The 19615-nt window shown below is 33.0% G+C and overlaps 1 protein-coding gene and 1 pseudogene across 2 annotated transcripts; both read right to left on the bottom strand.

Moving 5' to 3' along the window:
• Positions 1-208: 208 nt before the first annotated feature.
• On the bottom strand, positions 209-1158 carry LOC309840916 (olfactory receptor 5K4-like; annotated as a pseudogene). Its single transcript has one exon. The product of its transcript is annotated as an olfactory receptor 5K4-like (transcript).
• A 9197-nt stretch (positions 1159-10355) lies between these two features.
• LOC309862523 (olfactory receptor 5K16-like) lies at positions 10356-11308 on the bottom strand (the record flags this gene model as incomplete). Its single annotated transcript, XM_082726503.1, is given in 2 exon segments — positions 10356-10381; positions 10384-11308. Coding segments are annotated over 2 exon segments (951 nt in total).
• Positions 11309-19615: the final 8307 nt, after the last annotated feature.

Below are 19615 nucleotides of genomic sequence, written 5' to 3'. Positions count from 1 at the left end.
AGAGTTGGTAATGAAAGTTACCATTGAGTGTTCTCCTGATTTGCTCTGATAATTGTGGAATTTGCAGTAAGATTTGCCAAACAATTTTGAAATTATATCCATATATCTTTGAGCAAAACAGTCTAATGATTTAGAGATAAATATTTTATATAAAAACAGTTTTCTTTTTATTTGTCCCTTTTTTATAAAACATTTTTATAAATCAAAATCAATTTTCCATGGAAGACGAAGTTTTTTAAGAATATTATTCTTCATATGTTTTTTTAGAGCACTTAGAACCTCCTTGTTTCTTAGACTATAAATAAAAGGGTTTAATAAAGGAATTACTATTGTATAAAAAACTGCCACTGGTCGATCTTTATCCCCTTCTTCAAAAGGTCGAATATACATGAGAAGACAAATGTAAAATATTGAAACAGATAGAAAGTGGGATGCGCAGGTAGAAAAAGCTTTACCTCTCCCTTCTTTGGACTTCATTTTGAAAATGGTGGAGATGATGCAGATATAAGAGACAAAGACAATGGCAATGGTGATGATTTGAATTGGCATTGCAAAAATATAGATCATTAGTTCATTGATATAAGGGTCAGTACAGGAGAGTCTATAGAGTGGAAGAATATCACAAAAAAAGAGATCAATTTGATTAGACCTGCAGAAAGTTAACCTTAATAAAAGCCCTACATGGATCATGGAATGCTGACTACTAGCTATGAAGATCCCTATAGCCATGTGAATGCAGAGTTTCTTTGACATCATGGTGTGGTACTGCAGTGGGTTGCATATGGCCACATAGCGATCATAGGCCATTGCTGCCAGGAGAAAGCATTCTGTAGTTCCAGCATAGCAGAGAAAATAAAACTGTGCCATGCATTCATAAAGGGAAATCGTTCTGTCCTTTGAAAAGAAGTTCTCTAACATTTTGGGGGTAATGGCACAGGAACAACAGGAATCCATCAGAGCCAGGTTGCCCAGGAAGATGTACATTGGTGTGTGAAGACGACGCTCCATAAAAATCAATGCCACCAGGCCCAGATTCCCCACCATAGTGATCACATAGATAGTGAGAAACACCACAAACAGGAGGCTCTTCAACTCTGGGTGATCTGTAAATCCTATGAGGATAAATTCAGTGGTCAAGGAGTAGTTATCCTCAGTCATGTCCACCTTCTCTGTTGAGATAGGAATTCTGGAGGTATAAGATTCTAATTTAAAGTATGCATAAATTTCCTTCCAAATTTTTCTTTTACAACAAAGAGAGGAGCTTCTTTAAACTTCCCTTAGTATCTCTGGATACAGGCACACACATTCCCCTAAAATGCCAGCTTTATAGCCTCTGCTCTGTAAATCAGTATTGCCATGAATATTTTTGTAATTTCAAGAAGAATGCTTACAGTGGATAAGGTTTATCTTTATGAATTCATGCATGATTAGTGTAAATTGATCATTCCTATATTTGGTTCATTGTTGGAAAATATTTCAGTGCCAGTTTTTGTATTAAAGATCCTTAAATTTACAATCCATTTTCATATATACACAGTTTTTAACTGAGCAAAAAGCTTTCATATACTCTCCCAGGGGAGTGAATGCTTGAAAATAACATTCAACAGATATTAAATTTATATCTTAGGAATTGTATGAAGATCACAAAGGATTAAAAATGGGATCTTCACCTTCAGACAAAATTACTTGGAATATCCAGTGAAATAAATATCTATATATTTTCACCTCTTTTCATCCCTTTCCCTGGTGTTAGCTCTGTCCATGCCATCATTCCTGTTGATCTTTGCCCAGATTTCTAAATCCCTTCTTTCTTTATGTAAACCATACATATAATAATTACATATAATGTTTATGCATACATATAATGCTACTTAGGAAAGTTTAAACTACATTCTCCAGACCACATTGATTTTTACTTCCCGGATTCTCAAGCATATCCTAGATACCCAACACAATCTAGAGTTGCTTGTGTGTAATCTACGTGGCTTTTCCCCCTCATATATGCACATACAGTTTCTTTATTATTGTAGACAATTGCGTTAAGCTATGACCTATACTTATAGTAAGAGTTATTTAATACTATAGAGAAAAAAGTATTGATTCCAGCCCTAGCTTCAAACACCTGAGATAGGTGAACTTGTCAGTATACTACCACTGATTCCTAGTGGCAGCTTTGGTTTCTGAAAATTGAGACTGCTTATCTTGAAGGATAGCCTACAGAAGGAAATTCTTCAAAATTTATCATTAAAAACATTATGTATCATTCTCTAATCCAAATTAACCCGTCTACTATTTTCCTATTTCCTAAGAAACTTATATATAAGATTTTCTGAAGAATATCACAGTACTTTAAAAGCTAAAAAAAATAAGCTTGCCTGCTTGCCTGTATATTTTAGTTTTGTAACACTTAGCAAAGGGGGAAAACCTTAAATCTTAATATGATTTTTGAGATGGGGCTCCTGGGTGGCTCAGATGATTAAGCATCTGCCTTTGGGTCAGGTCATGACATCCAGGTCCTGGGATTGAGTCCCATGTCTGGCTCCCAGCTCAGTGGTGAGTCTGCTTCTTCCTCTCCCACTACCTCTCCCCTTCCTTGCACTCTCTGTCTCTCTCTCTGTCAAATGAATATACACAAAAAAAGGTTAAAAATATGATTTTTGAGGACAAAATTTGTTTTCTTTCAAAGACTATCTTTTATCATTACTTAGTGATCCATTAGGATATATTGACCAATCTAATTATGTGAATTCTATGGTCAAAATGTGTTTATTTTTCCATAACTGAAACATCAAAATGAAGGCACAGGTTGAATGTTTTATTTTCTTGTCTTAAAATATTAAATATAAACCATTTAATTATTTAGCTATCTTAGAAGTAACTTTCAATGTACTTTCTGGATTATTTAACAGAATTAAGCTGTATTCTTACCTGTATGTTTTGAAAATTTACCTTATAATCAGAAAAGATCAGCATGGACTCAGTTTAAATCTCATGCTAATTTACTATAAATTTCAGTTGTGGGAAACCTAGAAAGGCGAGAAGTTGAAATCTGGGAACAATGAAAAAATGCTACCTAATTCAGATAAATAAATATTATGGGTGCTAATAGTAAAGGTAAAGATAAATTTGAATACTTCTTTACCTGAATGTTGAAGAGTTTTATAACATCACATTGCCTTTTTTTTTTTTTTAAATGGTGTTAAGTCTTGTAAAATTTCAGGATATAAATTCTGGTCTCAAAAACATTTGGGATTACCCACTTAAGCCTCCATGTTGCATCACCACTTCCTCATATCAGGGAGATCATATGATAGTTGTCTTTCTCTGCTTGACTTATTTCGCTAAGCATGATTCGCTCTAGTTCCATCCATGTTGTCGCAAATGGCAAGATTTCATTTCTTTTGATGGCTGCATAGGATTAAAAGAATGTAAATCTGGAAGACTACTAATAGTTCAGTGTCAATAATTATGTTCCTTACAATGCAAAATTAAACTTTCCATCAAATGCTTATGGGACTTCACTACAATGACAGCGGATTTCTATGGGGAGATTCAGTACTCAAAACATATTAACTCTGTGACATATTAAAGATAACCTGTGAGACAATGAGGTTAAAATAAATGATCTTAGTTAAAGTCACAAGTCATTTGATATTATCTTGCTGATTCTTATGTAACTGACATCATTTTTAGAATTCTGTTCATTATCCTGTGCATATAAACATAAAAGGAGCAAAAGAGAGTCTCAGGTCAGTTTGGACAGTTACTGGAGATTAATAGGGTTTATGAAAGATGATGACCATTTAGAGAGGAGACCAAAAGTTGTAGTAGGGTTAGCTGGCTCATCAACACCTTCACTCTGAGTTGAATTTTTTCCCATGTATTGCAAAACCCTCATGGAAACGTTGCTGTTACCCTTTAGCCCCACATATGATTTACTGAGTTGTCCTCTGTTCTTTTCAGTTCACCCCAATTCCTTTATCTCTCTTACCCTGTTTTCCCCCTTCACTCTACTAATCACATAGATATACTGTATATTTAATAAAAATACCATACGTAGATCAGGTCTATAAGCAGTCACTTGTTTCCACTGCCACCATTTGCTATAGACATAACATGGAAGGGATTTCTCTGTGACATTCATTCCTTAATTTCTTTTTCTTTTCTTTTTCTTTTTTTATTTTATTATCATATAATGTATTATTTGCTTCAGGGGCACAGGTCTGTGAATCACCAGTTTTACACAATTCACAGCACTCACCATAGCACATATTCTCCCCAATGTCATAACCCATTCACCCTATCACCCCCCACCCCCCAGCAACCCTCAGTTTGTTTCCTGAGATTAAGAGTCTCTTAAGGTTAGTCTCCATCTCCCGTCCCATCTTGTCTCATTTTCTCCCCTCCCCTCCCCCCACAACCCCCTATTTCTCTCTCCAATTCATCATATCAGAGAGATCATATGGAATACTATGCAGCCATAAAACCCCCGAAATCTTGCCATTTGCCACGACGTGGATGGAGCTAGAGGGTATTATGCTAAGTGAGATAAGTCAGAGAAAGAGAATTATCATTTCTTCATTTCTAAAGCCTTCAATAGTGGTACTTTGTAGTGCTTAACACATATTTGTTAAATGAATTAAAAAAACGATACTCTACTGCCCAGGAATTTGCAATGGTCTCTTATTAGTTTTTAAACCGAATTCTTTTTTTTTTTTTTTTTTTTGTATTCCAGATACTCCGCAGTCAGCCATCTTATGTATCCCCTTCCTTTCTTCCTCTTAGGTCAGGGCACTTGGTCATGTGCATCCCTTCATTGCTTTTCTGTGCTTCAGCTAATTCACTTACTATATTTCCCTCATCTAAATCTCCTTCTCTCTTTCCTTCCATCTCAAAACTACTTGTCCTTGAGCTCAAATCAGATATCCTTCATGAGAACGTTCCTAGGTCCTTAAACAGAATTGATATTTTCTTTTCTTGATTTACATGATACCTAACTGCTTTTATAATGCATTCACCACTGTATCAAGTGTGACTCATATGTGTCTTGACTGTAAAAGTCTTGACTGCATATTAAGTCACCAATCATGTCATGCATCTTTTTGAGAAACTGACAACAAACTGAGCTAGATCTTGCTGCACTAACTGCTAACATTTCCGTTCTGCGTAACTTTTATCAAGTACTTTCAACATGAAGGGTATTGGAAAAGTCTATGAGAAGTATGTGCACAGGATGTGGAAATGGTGGAGATAAGTTCTTAATTTTTATATGTGACTCCTGACAAGAAGGTCATCATCTAGTGGACAGTAAGAAAGGCACTTACATTGTGAACTAGTTTGCAATTTAGGCTGTAATATAAAAGAAATGTTAACATGTTATGTAAAAATATAGTGAGGGAAATGAATGGTGACCCGGAAGAAGAAAGGAAGGCTTCCCAGTGGAAGTATAATTTCAGATAACTTTACAGGATAAGCAGGATAAGAATTGGAGAAGAACACGAGGAAAAGCAGTAGACTGAGGGAACCATGTATAGAAGCCTGAACTTTAAGAGGAGTCAGATCTAATTTTTTTAAAAAAGGACAATAAACTAGAGTTGCTGAAGTTTATTTGTACATGATAACAAGGAGACACAATAGGTAATATAAAAAGAATAGGAAAATATTTGGAAATTGTCTTCTTTGAATCCTTCCCATTTATTTTCTCTGCCCTGCCAATTCACTACAACCTTCTCTCTCTAAGGTCACAACCAACTTTAAATGTCAGCCCTGAAGAATATTTAATTATTTTATTTATTTATTTTTTTTTTCAGAGTCAGAATTTATTCACTGGTGGAATGGGGATATTTTTAGCACATCCTTCACAATGTCACAATGATCAAATGAAATAGTACATGTGAAGTTACTTTATAGGGTGTAAATCTAATTGAAATATTTAACTAAATGCATATATTACATTTGGCCATCATTCTAAGGAATATTTAATTATATTCCTAACCAAATATAGTGTTTGGTACTATGAAGTCTTCTATGTCTTCTTTTGGTAACCCTCTCTGCCTTTGTCCTCTTGATTGTTCCATCTAAGTGTTGACACTCAGTCGTGTTTCCCTCTTTGCCCAGAAAGAATGATGCTTCTTTTCGATTGTATCCTTGACCTCCCTCTTCTTTCATTTTAAAGTTTTCCCCACATTATCTCATCTTTTCTTGTGTTTTCATCTATCTTTCATCTGCTGATGTCTTCACTAGAGAAAATATTTCAAACCATTTGGTGTACATTCATATTAATAAGATCACTGGTAGTATGTTCTAAATATATATATTCTTACGTACAAATTAGATAGATGTACCCATATACTAAATTACTATGTACTATAAAACATGAGAAGAGGAATTCAAAAAGAATTAGACTAAATAAATGGTATTAAAATGTTTAGTTTTATGTATTCATAGATTTAACACATTGTTTACTCCCCACTAACACTATTATTAATTAATAATCTTATTCAGAAAAATGTGACTTATGGATTATTTAAATTATAGCTTAGCACTGTGATACAGCAATTCAAACACTTGCTTGAATTTATTTCCAAACATCTCATAATGTCTTACAAAGTTGATAAGTTACTATACACAGATAGATCTGCTCAAATGGGAAAAGAATGCAAGCTTTGAGTGGGTCTCAGAACCAGAAAGCTTTCTTCAGCAGGTTAACACTGACTGAGCAGACCAATAGTATTAGAAATACCTGAGTTGGAGTTTATGGAAATAAACTGGATATAGAATATCCAATATTAGAGTTTATGGAAAACTGGGATAGGAGAACCCTAACATACACCCTTTTGGTTTCAGAGCGAGACTTTATTCTCTTTAGGAGAGAATTATAAAATATTCAAAAAATAACTTCCTGTTGTGCTATGAACCTTGCTAGAGGAAGAGATTCTAACCTTGGGACATCACATGACCAAGAGGCCAGAATTGCCTTCATGAGCTGGACAGACAGATAAGTATAAGTCAGACAAGTAAGTATAAGATTGAGCAGGCCTAGGAGTAATTCACTAGAAGATGAGAAAGGCACATGCAAGCATCTGGCATGAACAGAGCCTGAGAATACAATAGGTTGCCCAAATAGGTAACCCAGACCTCTGTGTCATCCTCCACCATTGCACTGATCTCTTGTCCTCATCTCACTTGTCGACGTCAGCAGCCATGTTGGTTCATAGATAATTAGCTTGGTATATTGGGGCAAGCCAAGATGTATTGCTGCTAAATACTGTTAATGACTGTTCCATGGAAAGTGTAAATTCCAGGTCCCTGCCTTAGGCGTGGAAACTTTGATGGGAGAACCCAAATCCCTACTTCTTCACCAGATTGGCTAAGGTCTTTGTTGTGACTATAGTCAACTCAACCTTCTGTCCAATGTTACTTCCTTCAATCCATCAATAATTATGGAGCCTGAGAGCATTCTCCAACAAACTTCTACATGCACAACTCCATCTGAGAGTCTGGGTTTTGTTTTCTTTTAATATCACAACCAGTTGCTACAGAAAATAAAGAAAATCACAATGTCATGTGGGCAGAAGACTGTAGTCTTTGGAATGCATTTTGTGATACTATTTTTTTAATTGTTTCCTGAATGAAAATTAAAATGAAAAAAAAAGACTAACAGCAGTGAGAGCTGAAGCCACTAATATTATTCAGTGAGAGATGATAGAAGCATAGTGTGTGAGAATTACTATAAATGGAAGGATGTGGACACATGTCAGGGTATATTTCTGAGATAGAACTGATAGATTGTGTGAGATGTTACATGTGAAAGCAGAGAGAGATGCAAGATTTCTTCTTTGCCCAACTAGTTGGAGGATGCTCCATCAAGATAGAGAAGACCAGGGATATCCATGTTTATAGGCAAATTAGAGTGGCCTTTTGAACATGTTAAATTTGAGATGTCTTTGAAATATTCAAATTACTTCAAATCCTGCTTAGCAATTGAATAAATTTGGAGATTAGGGAAGATGTCGGGCTGGGAATATGCATTTTGGGTCACCTTCATATTAATGAAATTAAAGCCATAAAAATAGAGGTACCTGGGTGGGCCAGTGGATTAAGCATCTGCCTTTGGCTCACTATCTCTGGGTTCTGGGATAGAGCCCTGCATCAGGCTCCCTGCTCAGCAGGGAGCTGATTTTCCCTCTCCCTGTCCTGCCTGCCCCCACCACTGTGCTCACTCTCTCTCTCTGTCAAATAAATAAATATATACAAACATACATAACATACATGCATACATAAATCTTTTTAAAAATCCATAAAAATAGATGAAATCATTTAAAAAATAATAGAAATACTAGGATAAAGAATCTTACAGCTGAGTCTTTTTCAATCCTATCATTCAACTATGGGTAGAGGCAGAAGAGTCCCAATCCTGCTACTTATTGCAATTTAGTTTAATTACTGTTAAAAAAAAAAAAAAAAAAGCAAGCCTGTCTTCCCTTCTGTAATGTCAATATAGAGGCCAGAGCTCTCTTGTTTTTGTTGTGCAAACTAGGTAGACTAGAAATAGACTTAGTTTATATATGTGCATGTGAGTGTAGGAACAAAAAAGGATGCATAAAAAAAAGTCAGTGACTGAGGAAGAGTTAGTTAATAAATACTTTTAGCAGTACTGATTAGCCATGAAAAATAAAACTTTAATTCTCACTTCACATTATGACGTTAATCCCAGTTGAGTAAAAGTTCTATGTATAAAAATTTGAGGTATGAAAAAAGAAAAAATATTAATTATGTTTATATAATATCTCTGAATGAGATGGAACTTATACAGTTAACACAGTGGAAAAGATGAATGGTTAATCAATTAACCTAGGACTATTCATTAAATAATTTTTCTTTGCTGATCTATTTATGATGTTCTTATTTTACATGAAAGTTTACTTTTGGATAATCAATTTCCATTGATCTAGTCACTGATTCCTGATTTAAAACCAAGTTGTTTTAATTATTGGAAGTTCATTATATATTTTAATACCTGATACATCAAGTCTGTTTGTCGGTTATTAGTTTTCTAGAAAAATTTTAGAATTATTTTGCCAGGTTTCTAACGAAGTCTTCCTTGGATATTTATTTGAGTAACTTAATCTGTGTATTATTTTTGAAAGAAGAAGTCAAATAAACTCATATCCTCAATTCATCCTATATACTAAATAAACTCCAGGAAGAATTAAGAGCTTAGTGCAAAAAATTTAACTATTAAACAAATGAACGATGAGGAGGAAGAAGAGGAAAAAGGGTAGGAGCTAGAAGAAAAAAATATTGGTTAATAGTAGATGTCAGATTAAGAAAAATTCTAAACAAAGCATGTAAGGGATTACATAAGATAAAAATTAATAAATGTGAGTATATAAGATTATATTTATCATTTATAAATAACACATATATTAAAAAATCTTAACACACAGATAGTATTAGCCACAAATAGTTACATTTTAATATCTTTTTTCTGTAATGAGTGGTACAAATAAATGAGGAAAATTGAGACTTAAAGAAAAAATGATCAGATAATTTGTAGAAGTAAAAATGACCAATAAACACATAAAGTAGTAATACATTTTACTCTTACTCAAAAGTATTAAAAAATGCAGCAGTGCCTTCATTAAAATGTTTTTAAATGCTTATTGAGTATTTACTATTTATGTTGCTTTTCTATATTCTGTAATACATTATATGATTGACCCCTTTAAAAAAAAAAACCTTAGTTATACTATGTGTTAAAGTAGATCTTAATCTACTGTAGCCAATTTGTTATAATTCATTGTTAATTATTCTATAAAATGTGTGTGTAACTATGTGAGTGTTCCTTATCATTCCATTTTTCCTCATTCTTGGAGTCTTATCTAGATCAGACTTTATTATTTTAACCTCTCTCCCCTGCAGACTAACTGACATATGTCTCCCATGTCAGTTTTTGAAATGAAAATTATCATTTTATTTCCCTGCTAGGAAATTTTAAATGTTTCAAACAGTATAATAGGACCAGATATAATATCTTCCATTAATTAGACAAGATAAATCAGGGTGACTTTTCTACACATTTAGACATTTAAATTTGATGCTATGTTGGTTTATTAAGGTTTGGAATAACAGCCTGACACAATTCAGAGATGGTAATAAGAGTTGGTAATGAAAGTTACCATTGATTTGCTCTGATAATTGTGGAATTGCAGTAAGATTTGCCAAACAATTTTGAAATTATATCCATATATCTTTGAGCAAAACAGTCTAATGATTTAGAGATAAATATTTTATATAAAAACAGTTTTCTTTTTATTTGTCCCTTCTTTATAAAACATTTTTATAAATTAAAATCAATTTTCCATGGAAGACGAAGTTTTTTAACAATATTATTATTCCTCATATGTTTTTTAAGAGCACTTAGAACCTCCTTGTTTCTTAGACTATAAATAAAAGGGTTTAATAAAGGAATTACTATTGTATAAAAAACTGCCACTGGTATATCTTTGTCCCCTTCTTCAAAAGGTCGAATATACATGAGAAGGCAAATGTAAAATATTGAAACAGATAGAAAGTGGGACGCGCAGGTAGAAAAAGCTTTACCTCTCCCTTCTTTGGACTTCATTTTGAAAATGGTGAAAATGATGCAGATATAAGAGACAAAGACAATGGCAATGGTGATGATTTGAATTGGCATTGAAAAAATATAGATCATTAGTTCATTGATATAAGGGTCAGTACAGGAGAGTCTATAGAGTGGAAGAATATCACAAAAAAAGTGATCAATTTGATTAGACCTGCAGAAAGTTAACCTTAATAAAAGCCCTACATGGATCATGGAATGCAGATTACTAGCTATGAAGATCCCTATAGCCATGTGAATGCAGAGTTTCTTTGACATCATGGTGTGGTACTGCAGTGGGTTGCATATGGCCACATAGCGATCATAGGCCATTGCTGCCAGTAGAAAGCAATCTGAAGTTTCAGCATAGCAGAGAAAATAAAACTGTGCCATGCATTCATAAAGGGAAATCATTCTGTCCTTTGAAAAGAAGTCCTCCAACATTTTGGGGGTAATAGCACAGGAACAACAGGAATCCATCAGAGCCAGGTTGCCCAGGAAGATATACATTGGTGTGTGAAGACGACGCTCCATAAAAATCAATACCACCAGGCCAAGATTCCCCACCATAGTGATCAAATAAATGGCAACAAACACCAAAAACAGAAGAATCTTCATTACTGGCTGATCTGTAAATCCTATGAGGATAAACTCTGTTGTCAAGGACTGATTCTCCTTAGACATTCCTGGCTTCTCAGCTGAGATAGAAATAATAGAAAAATGAAATCCTAAATTTGTGTTTATTCTCCCCTCTCATTTTTGCATGTACCAAAAGAAGCTGTTTTTAAATCATCCATGCTGTTTTAACAAACTAGCACACGCACTGTAGGTCAAGAATACAAGAAGAAAAGTATGAGAGATTATATACACAGTGATCATCTAAAAATGACTGTGTGAATATCCACGGCAGAAAGGTATTTTCTGCATAAATTATCCAATGTTAATGTATGATTTCCTGGTCAGTATATATAATTTAGCATTTCCAAAATTAGAAGACATTTTCTTATGGTGTCATTTTCTCCAAGAAAATAAAATAATAGACACATTTTAACTACTATCCTATTGGGTTGATGTAATGTTTGGAAAAAAGTTACTTTAGACCTTTTAAATGTCTAAGTGTATTATTTTTAAAATTTCATGGAATCACAGTGGGTTTTAAAAAATGATTTCTCTAGCTTAGTATTCCTTCATGGAGAAGCTTACCAAAGGATATTTTAATACCTATTCAGTCTCTAAAATGGGGTAAAAATATAGAACATTTAAAATTTTCTTAGTAAGTTAATTTTGATACTGTTTTTGTATTTATTTCAATACATTCTAAATCCTATTCCTATAGAGGTTATGATACACTCCACCAATAAATTATTATTCTTAATTATTAATTTATCCAAATACGTTCTAGTTTTAAGTGTCTTACATGCATATCTAACGAGATTTGACTACCAAGTCTTCATTCAGAATGTTTATCTTCCTCATGATAAATACCTATCTTGTATTCTTTTATACTTCTGTAGAAACCAATGTTCTTGTTTTTGTGAATCCCATGAAGATTCTACCTTTGTTATATGATTATTTGTGTTTATAAACTCATTATTTACTCCCTATCCACTACAGATTTATTAAAATTCAATGATCACTAAATTTAGTATAGGTTAGCAAACACAATATAAAAAGAAACTTTGGTTTTAAAGAATGATAAAATACTTTTCTTCCAAAAATTGCTATAAGTCTATGGCCTCACCATTTTTCAATTAGACAATTTTGGAGAAGAGCCTGTAACTTCTTAGTATATTGTTCCAAAACCACATTTTGGTTAGTCTTCTATTTCTTATCCTTCTCTACATTGAATTTAATATCCTATTTTTTCTATTTACTCACATAGTATGGTAAGGCTTTCTGGAGTTTTATCACTAGAGGATTGTAATCAAATGAATAAAATAAGTTTGCCTTTGATATTTTAGGTCTATAACACTGTAAAAAATCTTTCAGAATTATAATGTTTTGGAAAAACAGTAAAAGTATTCAAAGACAGCTTTTTATCATTGTTTTAGTAACACCTAATGGTGAATCAACTGAAAAAATGTGTGGAATCTAGGTTAGTTTTCTATAATCACTATTTTATATAGAAGATACTGAATTAGAATAATAATGAATGAAAGTTCATTTTCTCTCCCTTAATTTAAAATGTAAATTATCCAGCTGAAATAAAAATCAATTTTATTCTATCTCTCAGGATTATATTACAGAATCATTTATACCCTTACCTGTATATTTATTGATAACACAATGGTACTTTTGAACTCAGAATAGGTCAGAATGATCCACTTTACTGTGTCTCATTATGTCTTTACATAGTATCTTCAATTTAGAGACAAACCAAAAATTTAGTTATTAAATAGATAAAATGTATTACCAATTAAAATGCTGATGTATTTTAGTGAAATGTGTATTTCTGCATTTTAATATTCTAAATAAGTTAGAAATCAATTCTCATATTTTGAGTTCACTGACAAACATTTTATAGTAGCTGACTGGCCATGTGATATTTGTTATTACAGAAATTAAGAATAAATATCTTGGTCTTTAAAGCATTTGGGAATAAATTATGATCTAGCACATTCTACCAGTAGGTCAGTGACAATAATTATGTTAGCCTTAGGGTAAAGTTAAAGTTCTCCATTGATTCTAGAGGGATTCCTTGGCACTAGCATCTGGGTATTTCGGTAAAGACTCTTAGCCTGAGAGATATGGTTCCCAAAACAGAGGTAAACCAAAAGGCATCAATTAAAGATGGATATCCTTTGGAATTCTGAAGTTAGATCAAAAGGCTTTTACTAAAGTTAGCCTAAGTATATTTTGGATTTTTTTGCACAGTCTCTTCCCCTGTCTCTCTCTCAAGTGTTCTTTATTTGAAAACAATAGTGAAGAGAAAAATAATTCATGTTGATTAATTATGGAAGAAGTGGGAGTTAAACCAAGATTAGGAGAGAGATTAGGATTTATAGAAAAGAGGCAAAAATGTGATATATACCAAAGTTGCAGTCTTCTTCATTCCCTTTGATTAATCTGACCGAATCCTATAGATTCATCCTCTGAAGCAACTCTGATATTGTACTGTTTCATTTCCCTCTTACAGATTAAGAGCACTTTTTAATTGGTTTTCTATAAATATCTTTTTCTATTGTACACATGCTCTTATGGACTGGAAATGTTTTTAGCTCTTCTTTACTCTCAAACCAAATTTTTGTCCCTTATCTCAGTATTTCAAGGACTTCATACACTAGGTTTATAATACCTATGACTTAATTTTCTACCATTCACCTTTAAGAATCTATCTCCAGAAACATACCAATCACTTCTCAATTCATTGAAGCACTAGAGCTACATCATAACTTAGAATATTTACTCAGAATCTACTTCTTATCTAAAATGCCCTCTTTGACTTATTCCTCTACCCAAGTCTTATTTTGTCTTTATAGGAGGTCTGATTCCCTCCATGAAGACATCTTCAACTGACTGATCTGCAAAATGCTTACTGTCTTTGTAACACAAAGAGTTCTTACCTGTGCTTCCCTTGTATGTTTGGCCAGCTCTTCTTCATGTGAAGATCTTGTTTATTCTTAGGTGGATTAATTTTCTTTCTGACTTTTCACACTATGCATATCTTAGTATATATAACAGATAATAGTGGCCTTCAAAGAATGTTTATTAAAATGTTTACAAAATTTAAATGAAATTCAACATTTATTAAGTGATAATTACAATGAACAAGTCACTGAGTCAGCATTGATTAGAGAGAAACCCACAATAGGAGTAGGGTTGGGAAAGAAACATCATAGATAAGAAAGAAATAATCCTGCCCTCATGGAGCTGCTAATTCAGAGAGTAAAATCACTTACAAAAATGTATATAGTGGGGCACCTGGGTGGCCCAGTGGGTTAAGCCTCTGCCTTTGGCTCAGGTCATGATCCCAGGGTCCTGGGATCGAGCCCCACATTGGGCTCTCTGCTCAGTGGGGAGCCTGCTTTTCCCCCTTTCTCTCTGCCTCCCTCTCTGTCTACTTCTGAGCTCTCACTGTCAAATAAATAAAATCTTTAAAAAAAAGAAAATGTATATAGAGCATGTATATTTTTTAATATTAAAAAAACCCCAAAGAACTATAAGCAATATATGGGAATACAAAAGAGGAAGTAACTTAGAGGACTAAGAGAAAAACGTTACAAAGAAATGACATTTCTTGAGAATGATGTTTCTTGAGAGATATATTAGATTTCAATAAGCAGAAAATGTGTGGTAAGGATTTATAGGCTGAAAGGAGAGCATAATTAAAGGTAAAATCATGGGAGTTTCAATGTATAGGCATATTTAAGGAATGCAGAATGAGACAGGGCAAGTAACCAGAGTCTAGGTGCATACTAGGATAAGAAGAGGAATTGGAGGTTCAGGTGGTAACTGGTTCTACATCTTCCCCCTATATTTTGATGACACTGATCTCTCATCAAGACCAAACTCATTTCCTAGTCACCCAATCCAAAGCACATTTGTCAATTATTATTATCTTAATTAACTAACTATATTATATGGAACTCTTGACCACACTCAAACTCTCTCATCAGGCTTCTGTGATAACATTTTCTATTTCTACATTACTGTCCCCCCATCCCCCCAGGAGTCTTTGGATTTGTATTAGATCCTCATTTCCTCACAAATATACATTTGTTGTAAAGAGTGCATCCTTGAATACATTTACAAAATGATGGGTTTTTGTTTTGAAAGCTAACTGCTAATTTTTAAAAGGATTTTCCCAATATTTACCTAGTAAGTTACCATATTCCCTTGTAATCATCTGCTCTTGCAAACTAATGAGAATGTGTTCAATTTTTCTTTATGTTTAAGATAAATCAAACCTCACTGAGCTTCTTTGGAATATTTTCATGTAGGTGATAAAATTCCATTTCCAAGATTTTAAAATAATATATGCAGACATGAAAAAAATTAACATGCTGCTCATATAATTTTTACCTACAAAATCATATCAAGATATGTGGACACATCCCAAATATGTCTTCAAAATTCTCAGTAGTGCTTGATTTCCTTTTGAAAAACAATTGCTTTCTGCTTAAACATCACATTTATATCAAAGGACAAAATAAAGATGTTAATGACTTCTAAAATACTTGTTGAATAGGGTCTTATCATCAGAGAATGGAGCAGCAAATTTAGAACACTTGTCTTTTATTAGCAGAAAAATATATGACTCCTAAAATCAGCAACTTTTTAAATGTCTCTCTCTGTCTGACCTATTTCACTTGGAATAATGTCCTCAAGGTCTATCTATGTTGTCAAAAATAGCAGGACCCTCTTCTTTTTTATGGCGGAGTAATATTCCATCATATGTATGTATGCATGTGTCTGTACATGTATACAGGTGTATGTGTACATATACATACCCACATATACCACATTTTCTTCATCTGTTGATGAACACTTAGGTTGTTTGCATATCTTGACTATTGTGAGTAATGTTTCAATAAACATGGGGGTGAAGTTATATTTTCAGGATAGTCCGTTCATTTTCTTTGGATATGTACCCAGATATGGGACTGCTGGATCAGATGGTAGTTCTACTTTTAATTTTTTGAGAAACTTTTATACTGTTTTCCATAGTGGCTGTACCAGTTTACATTCTTACAAATAGTGCACCAAATTTCCTTTTCTCCATATCCTCACCAAAACTTATCTCTTGTCCCCAGAAAATAATCATTCTGATAGTTGTGAGGTGATATCTAATTGTGGTTTTGATTTGCTTTTTTCTTATGATGAGCATCTTTTTCTTTTTCTTTTTTTTTTTAAAAAAAGATTTTATTTACCTATTTGACGGAGAGAGAGAGAGATCACAAGTAGACAGAGAGACAGGCACAGAGAGAGGGAAAAGCAGTTTCCCTGCTGAGCAGAGAGCTCAGTTAGGGCTCAATCCCAGGACCCCAAGATCATGACCTGAGCTGAAGGCAGAGGCTTAACTCACTGAGCTACCCAGGCAACCATGAGCATCTTTTTCATTGACTTGTTGGCTATCTGTATATTTTCTTTGGAAAAAGTCTATTCAGGACCTCTGTCCATTTTTAATCAGATTATTATTACTAGCTTCTTTTCCATAGTTTCCCTTTTCATTTTGCTGATCATTTCTTTTGCTATGCAGAAGCTGTTTAGATGAAAGTAATGTTTATTTCTGCTTTTGTTGCTTGTGCTTTTTGACATTACGTTCAAAATATCATTGGCCAAGACCACAATCAATAATCTTTTTTTTTTTTTTTTTTAGGAGACTTATGGTTTAGGGTCTTACATCTTTAATTCATTTGGTCTCAGTTTTTGTGAGTTGTGTAAGGTAATGATTAAATTTTATTCTTTTGCATGGGAATATCCAATTTTCCTAGCATTGTTTACTGAAAAGATCTTGACTCCTTTTCCAAATATTAATTGACTGCTTATGTGTGATTTTTTATCTGGGCTTTCAATTCTGTTTTATTGATTTATGTAACCATTTTTATGCCAGTTCCATACTGTTTAGATTATTATAGATTTTTAGTTTGAAATCAGAAAGTCTGATCTTTCCAATTTTGTTGTTCTTTCACAAGGTTACTTTAACATTTGGATTCTTTTGTGGTTGCATACAAATTTTAGGGTTCCTTTTTCTTTTTATGAAAAATGTCAGTGGAATTTTTATAAGCATTGCATCTCTAGATGACTCTTGGTAGCATAGACATTTTAACATTATTAATTCTTCCAATCTATGAGCACAAGCTATTATTCCATCTACCTGCATATTTTCCAGTTTCTCTCATCAATGTCTTACAGTTTTCAGTGTACAAATTTTTCACCTTCTTGGTTCAATTTATTCCCAAGTATTTTATTAGTTTTCAATAATATTGTAAATAGTATTATTTTCTTTCTCTATCAGCTATTTTGTTGTTGGTGAATAGAAACACAACTGATATTTGTATGTTGATTTTTGTTATCCTGCAACTTTAATTTGTTGATGACTTCTAACTGTTTTGGTGGAGTCCTTAAGAGTTTTCTACATATAAGACTGTTATGCTGAAAATAAATAAAAAATAAATTAAAAAAAAAGATTATGCTATCTGCAAACAAGGACAATTTTACTTCCTCCTTTCCTCTTTATTCATTTTTTTCTTTTAATCTAATTGCTGTGCAAGGATTTCTAATTTCTAGTACTATATTGAATAGAAATGGTTGGAATGGCAACTTTGTGTTTTTCCCGATTTTTGAAGGTAAATTTCAGCTCTTCACTGTCGCTTGGAATGTTAGCTGTGAGATTGTTGTATATGGCTTTTATTATGTTGAGATATGCTACTTCTATATTTAATGTGTTGAGAGCTGTTATTATGAAATGATGTTGAATTTTGTCAAATGCTTTTTCTGCATCTATTGAATAATCATATGATCTTTATTTTTCATTCTTTTAATGTGGTATATCACATTTATTGATTTATGTATGTTGAACCATCCTTGTATACAAAGGATAAATCCTACTTGATCATGATATATGATCCTTTTAATGGATCCTGTTAAGTTTGCTGGAATTTTGTTGTATATTTTTACATATACATTCATTAGGGATATTATCTTATAGTTTTCTTTTCTTCTAGTATTATTATCTGACTTTGATATCAAGGTAATTCTTTAAAATATGAGTTTGAACATATTCTTTTCCTTTTTGGAAGTATTTGAGAACTGACATTAATCCATTAAGTGTTTGGTAGACTTCCCCAGTGAAACCACCCATTCTTGAGCTTTTCTTTATTGGGAGATTTTTGATTACTGATTATATCTTCTTACTTGTTATTGGTTTGTCTACATTTTCTGTTTCTTAATGGTTAAGGCTTGGTAGATTGTATGTTTCTAGAAATTTATCCATCAGTTTATGTTATTCAGTTTGCTTCCTTATAATTGTTCCTCATAGCTGCTTATGATTCTTTGTATATTTGTAGTGTCAGCCATAATGTCTCCTCTTTCATTTAGAACTTTAAGTCCTTTCTCTTTCTCTTAATAGAGTTGAAGGTTTTTTGATCTCGTTCATCTTTCAGAAAACAAACTCAGTCATATTGATCTTTTCTATTGCCATTTAGTGTCTTTTATTTATTTCTGCTCTAATCTTTACTATTTCCTTCCTTTCCTAACTTTTCCTAATTTTTTTTCTTTTTCTAATTCTTTGAAATTTAATGTTGGGTAGATCTTTTTTAATGTATACTTTTATTACTGTAAACTTCCCTCTTATAATTATTTTTGCATTATCCTGTTATTTTTGGCATGTTGTAGTTTTGTTCTTATAAAGATGCTTTTTTTAAAAAAATTTTTATTTTTATAAACATATATTTTTATCCCCAGGGGTACAGGTCTGTGAATCACCAGGTTTACACACTTCACAGCACTCACCAAAGCACATACCCTCCCTAATGTCCATAATCCTACCCCCTTCTCCCAAACCCCCTCCCCCCAGCAACCCTCACTTTGTTTTGTGAGATTAAGAGTCACTTATGGTTTGTCTCCCTCCCAATCCCATCTTGTTTCATTTATTCTTCTCCTACCCACTTAAGCCCCCATGTTGCATCACCACTTCCTCATATCAGGGAGATCATATGATAGTTGTCTTTCTCTGCTTGGATCAAGATTAAAGATGCTTTTGATTTTTTATTTTGATTTCTTTTTTGACCCATTGATTGTTCAATAGTGTGTTTTTGGTTTCCACATATTTTTGAATTTTTTAGTTTTATTAATATTACTAATTCTTGTTTCTTACTGTTGTGGTTGGAAAAGATACATATATGATTCTATATTTTTTTTAAATGATTCCAATATCCTTAAAATTGCCAGGGATTCTTTGTGGCCCAGCCTATGATCTGCAGAATGTTCCATGTGCACTTGAGAAGCAGGTATATTCTGGTGCTACTAAATGGAATATCCTCTTACACT

Source organism: Mustela nivalis (genome assembly GCF_964662115.1).
Source record: "Mustela nivalis genome assembly, chromosome: 1".
In the NCBI taxonomy this organism is placed as follows: Eukaryota; Metazoa; Chordata; class Mammalia; order Carnivora; family Mustelidae; genus Mustela; species Mustela nivalis.
Note: the sequence above shows the minus strand (reverse complement) of the source record. Positions and strands in the feature narration are given on the sequence as shown.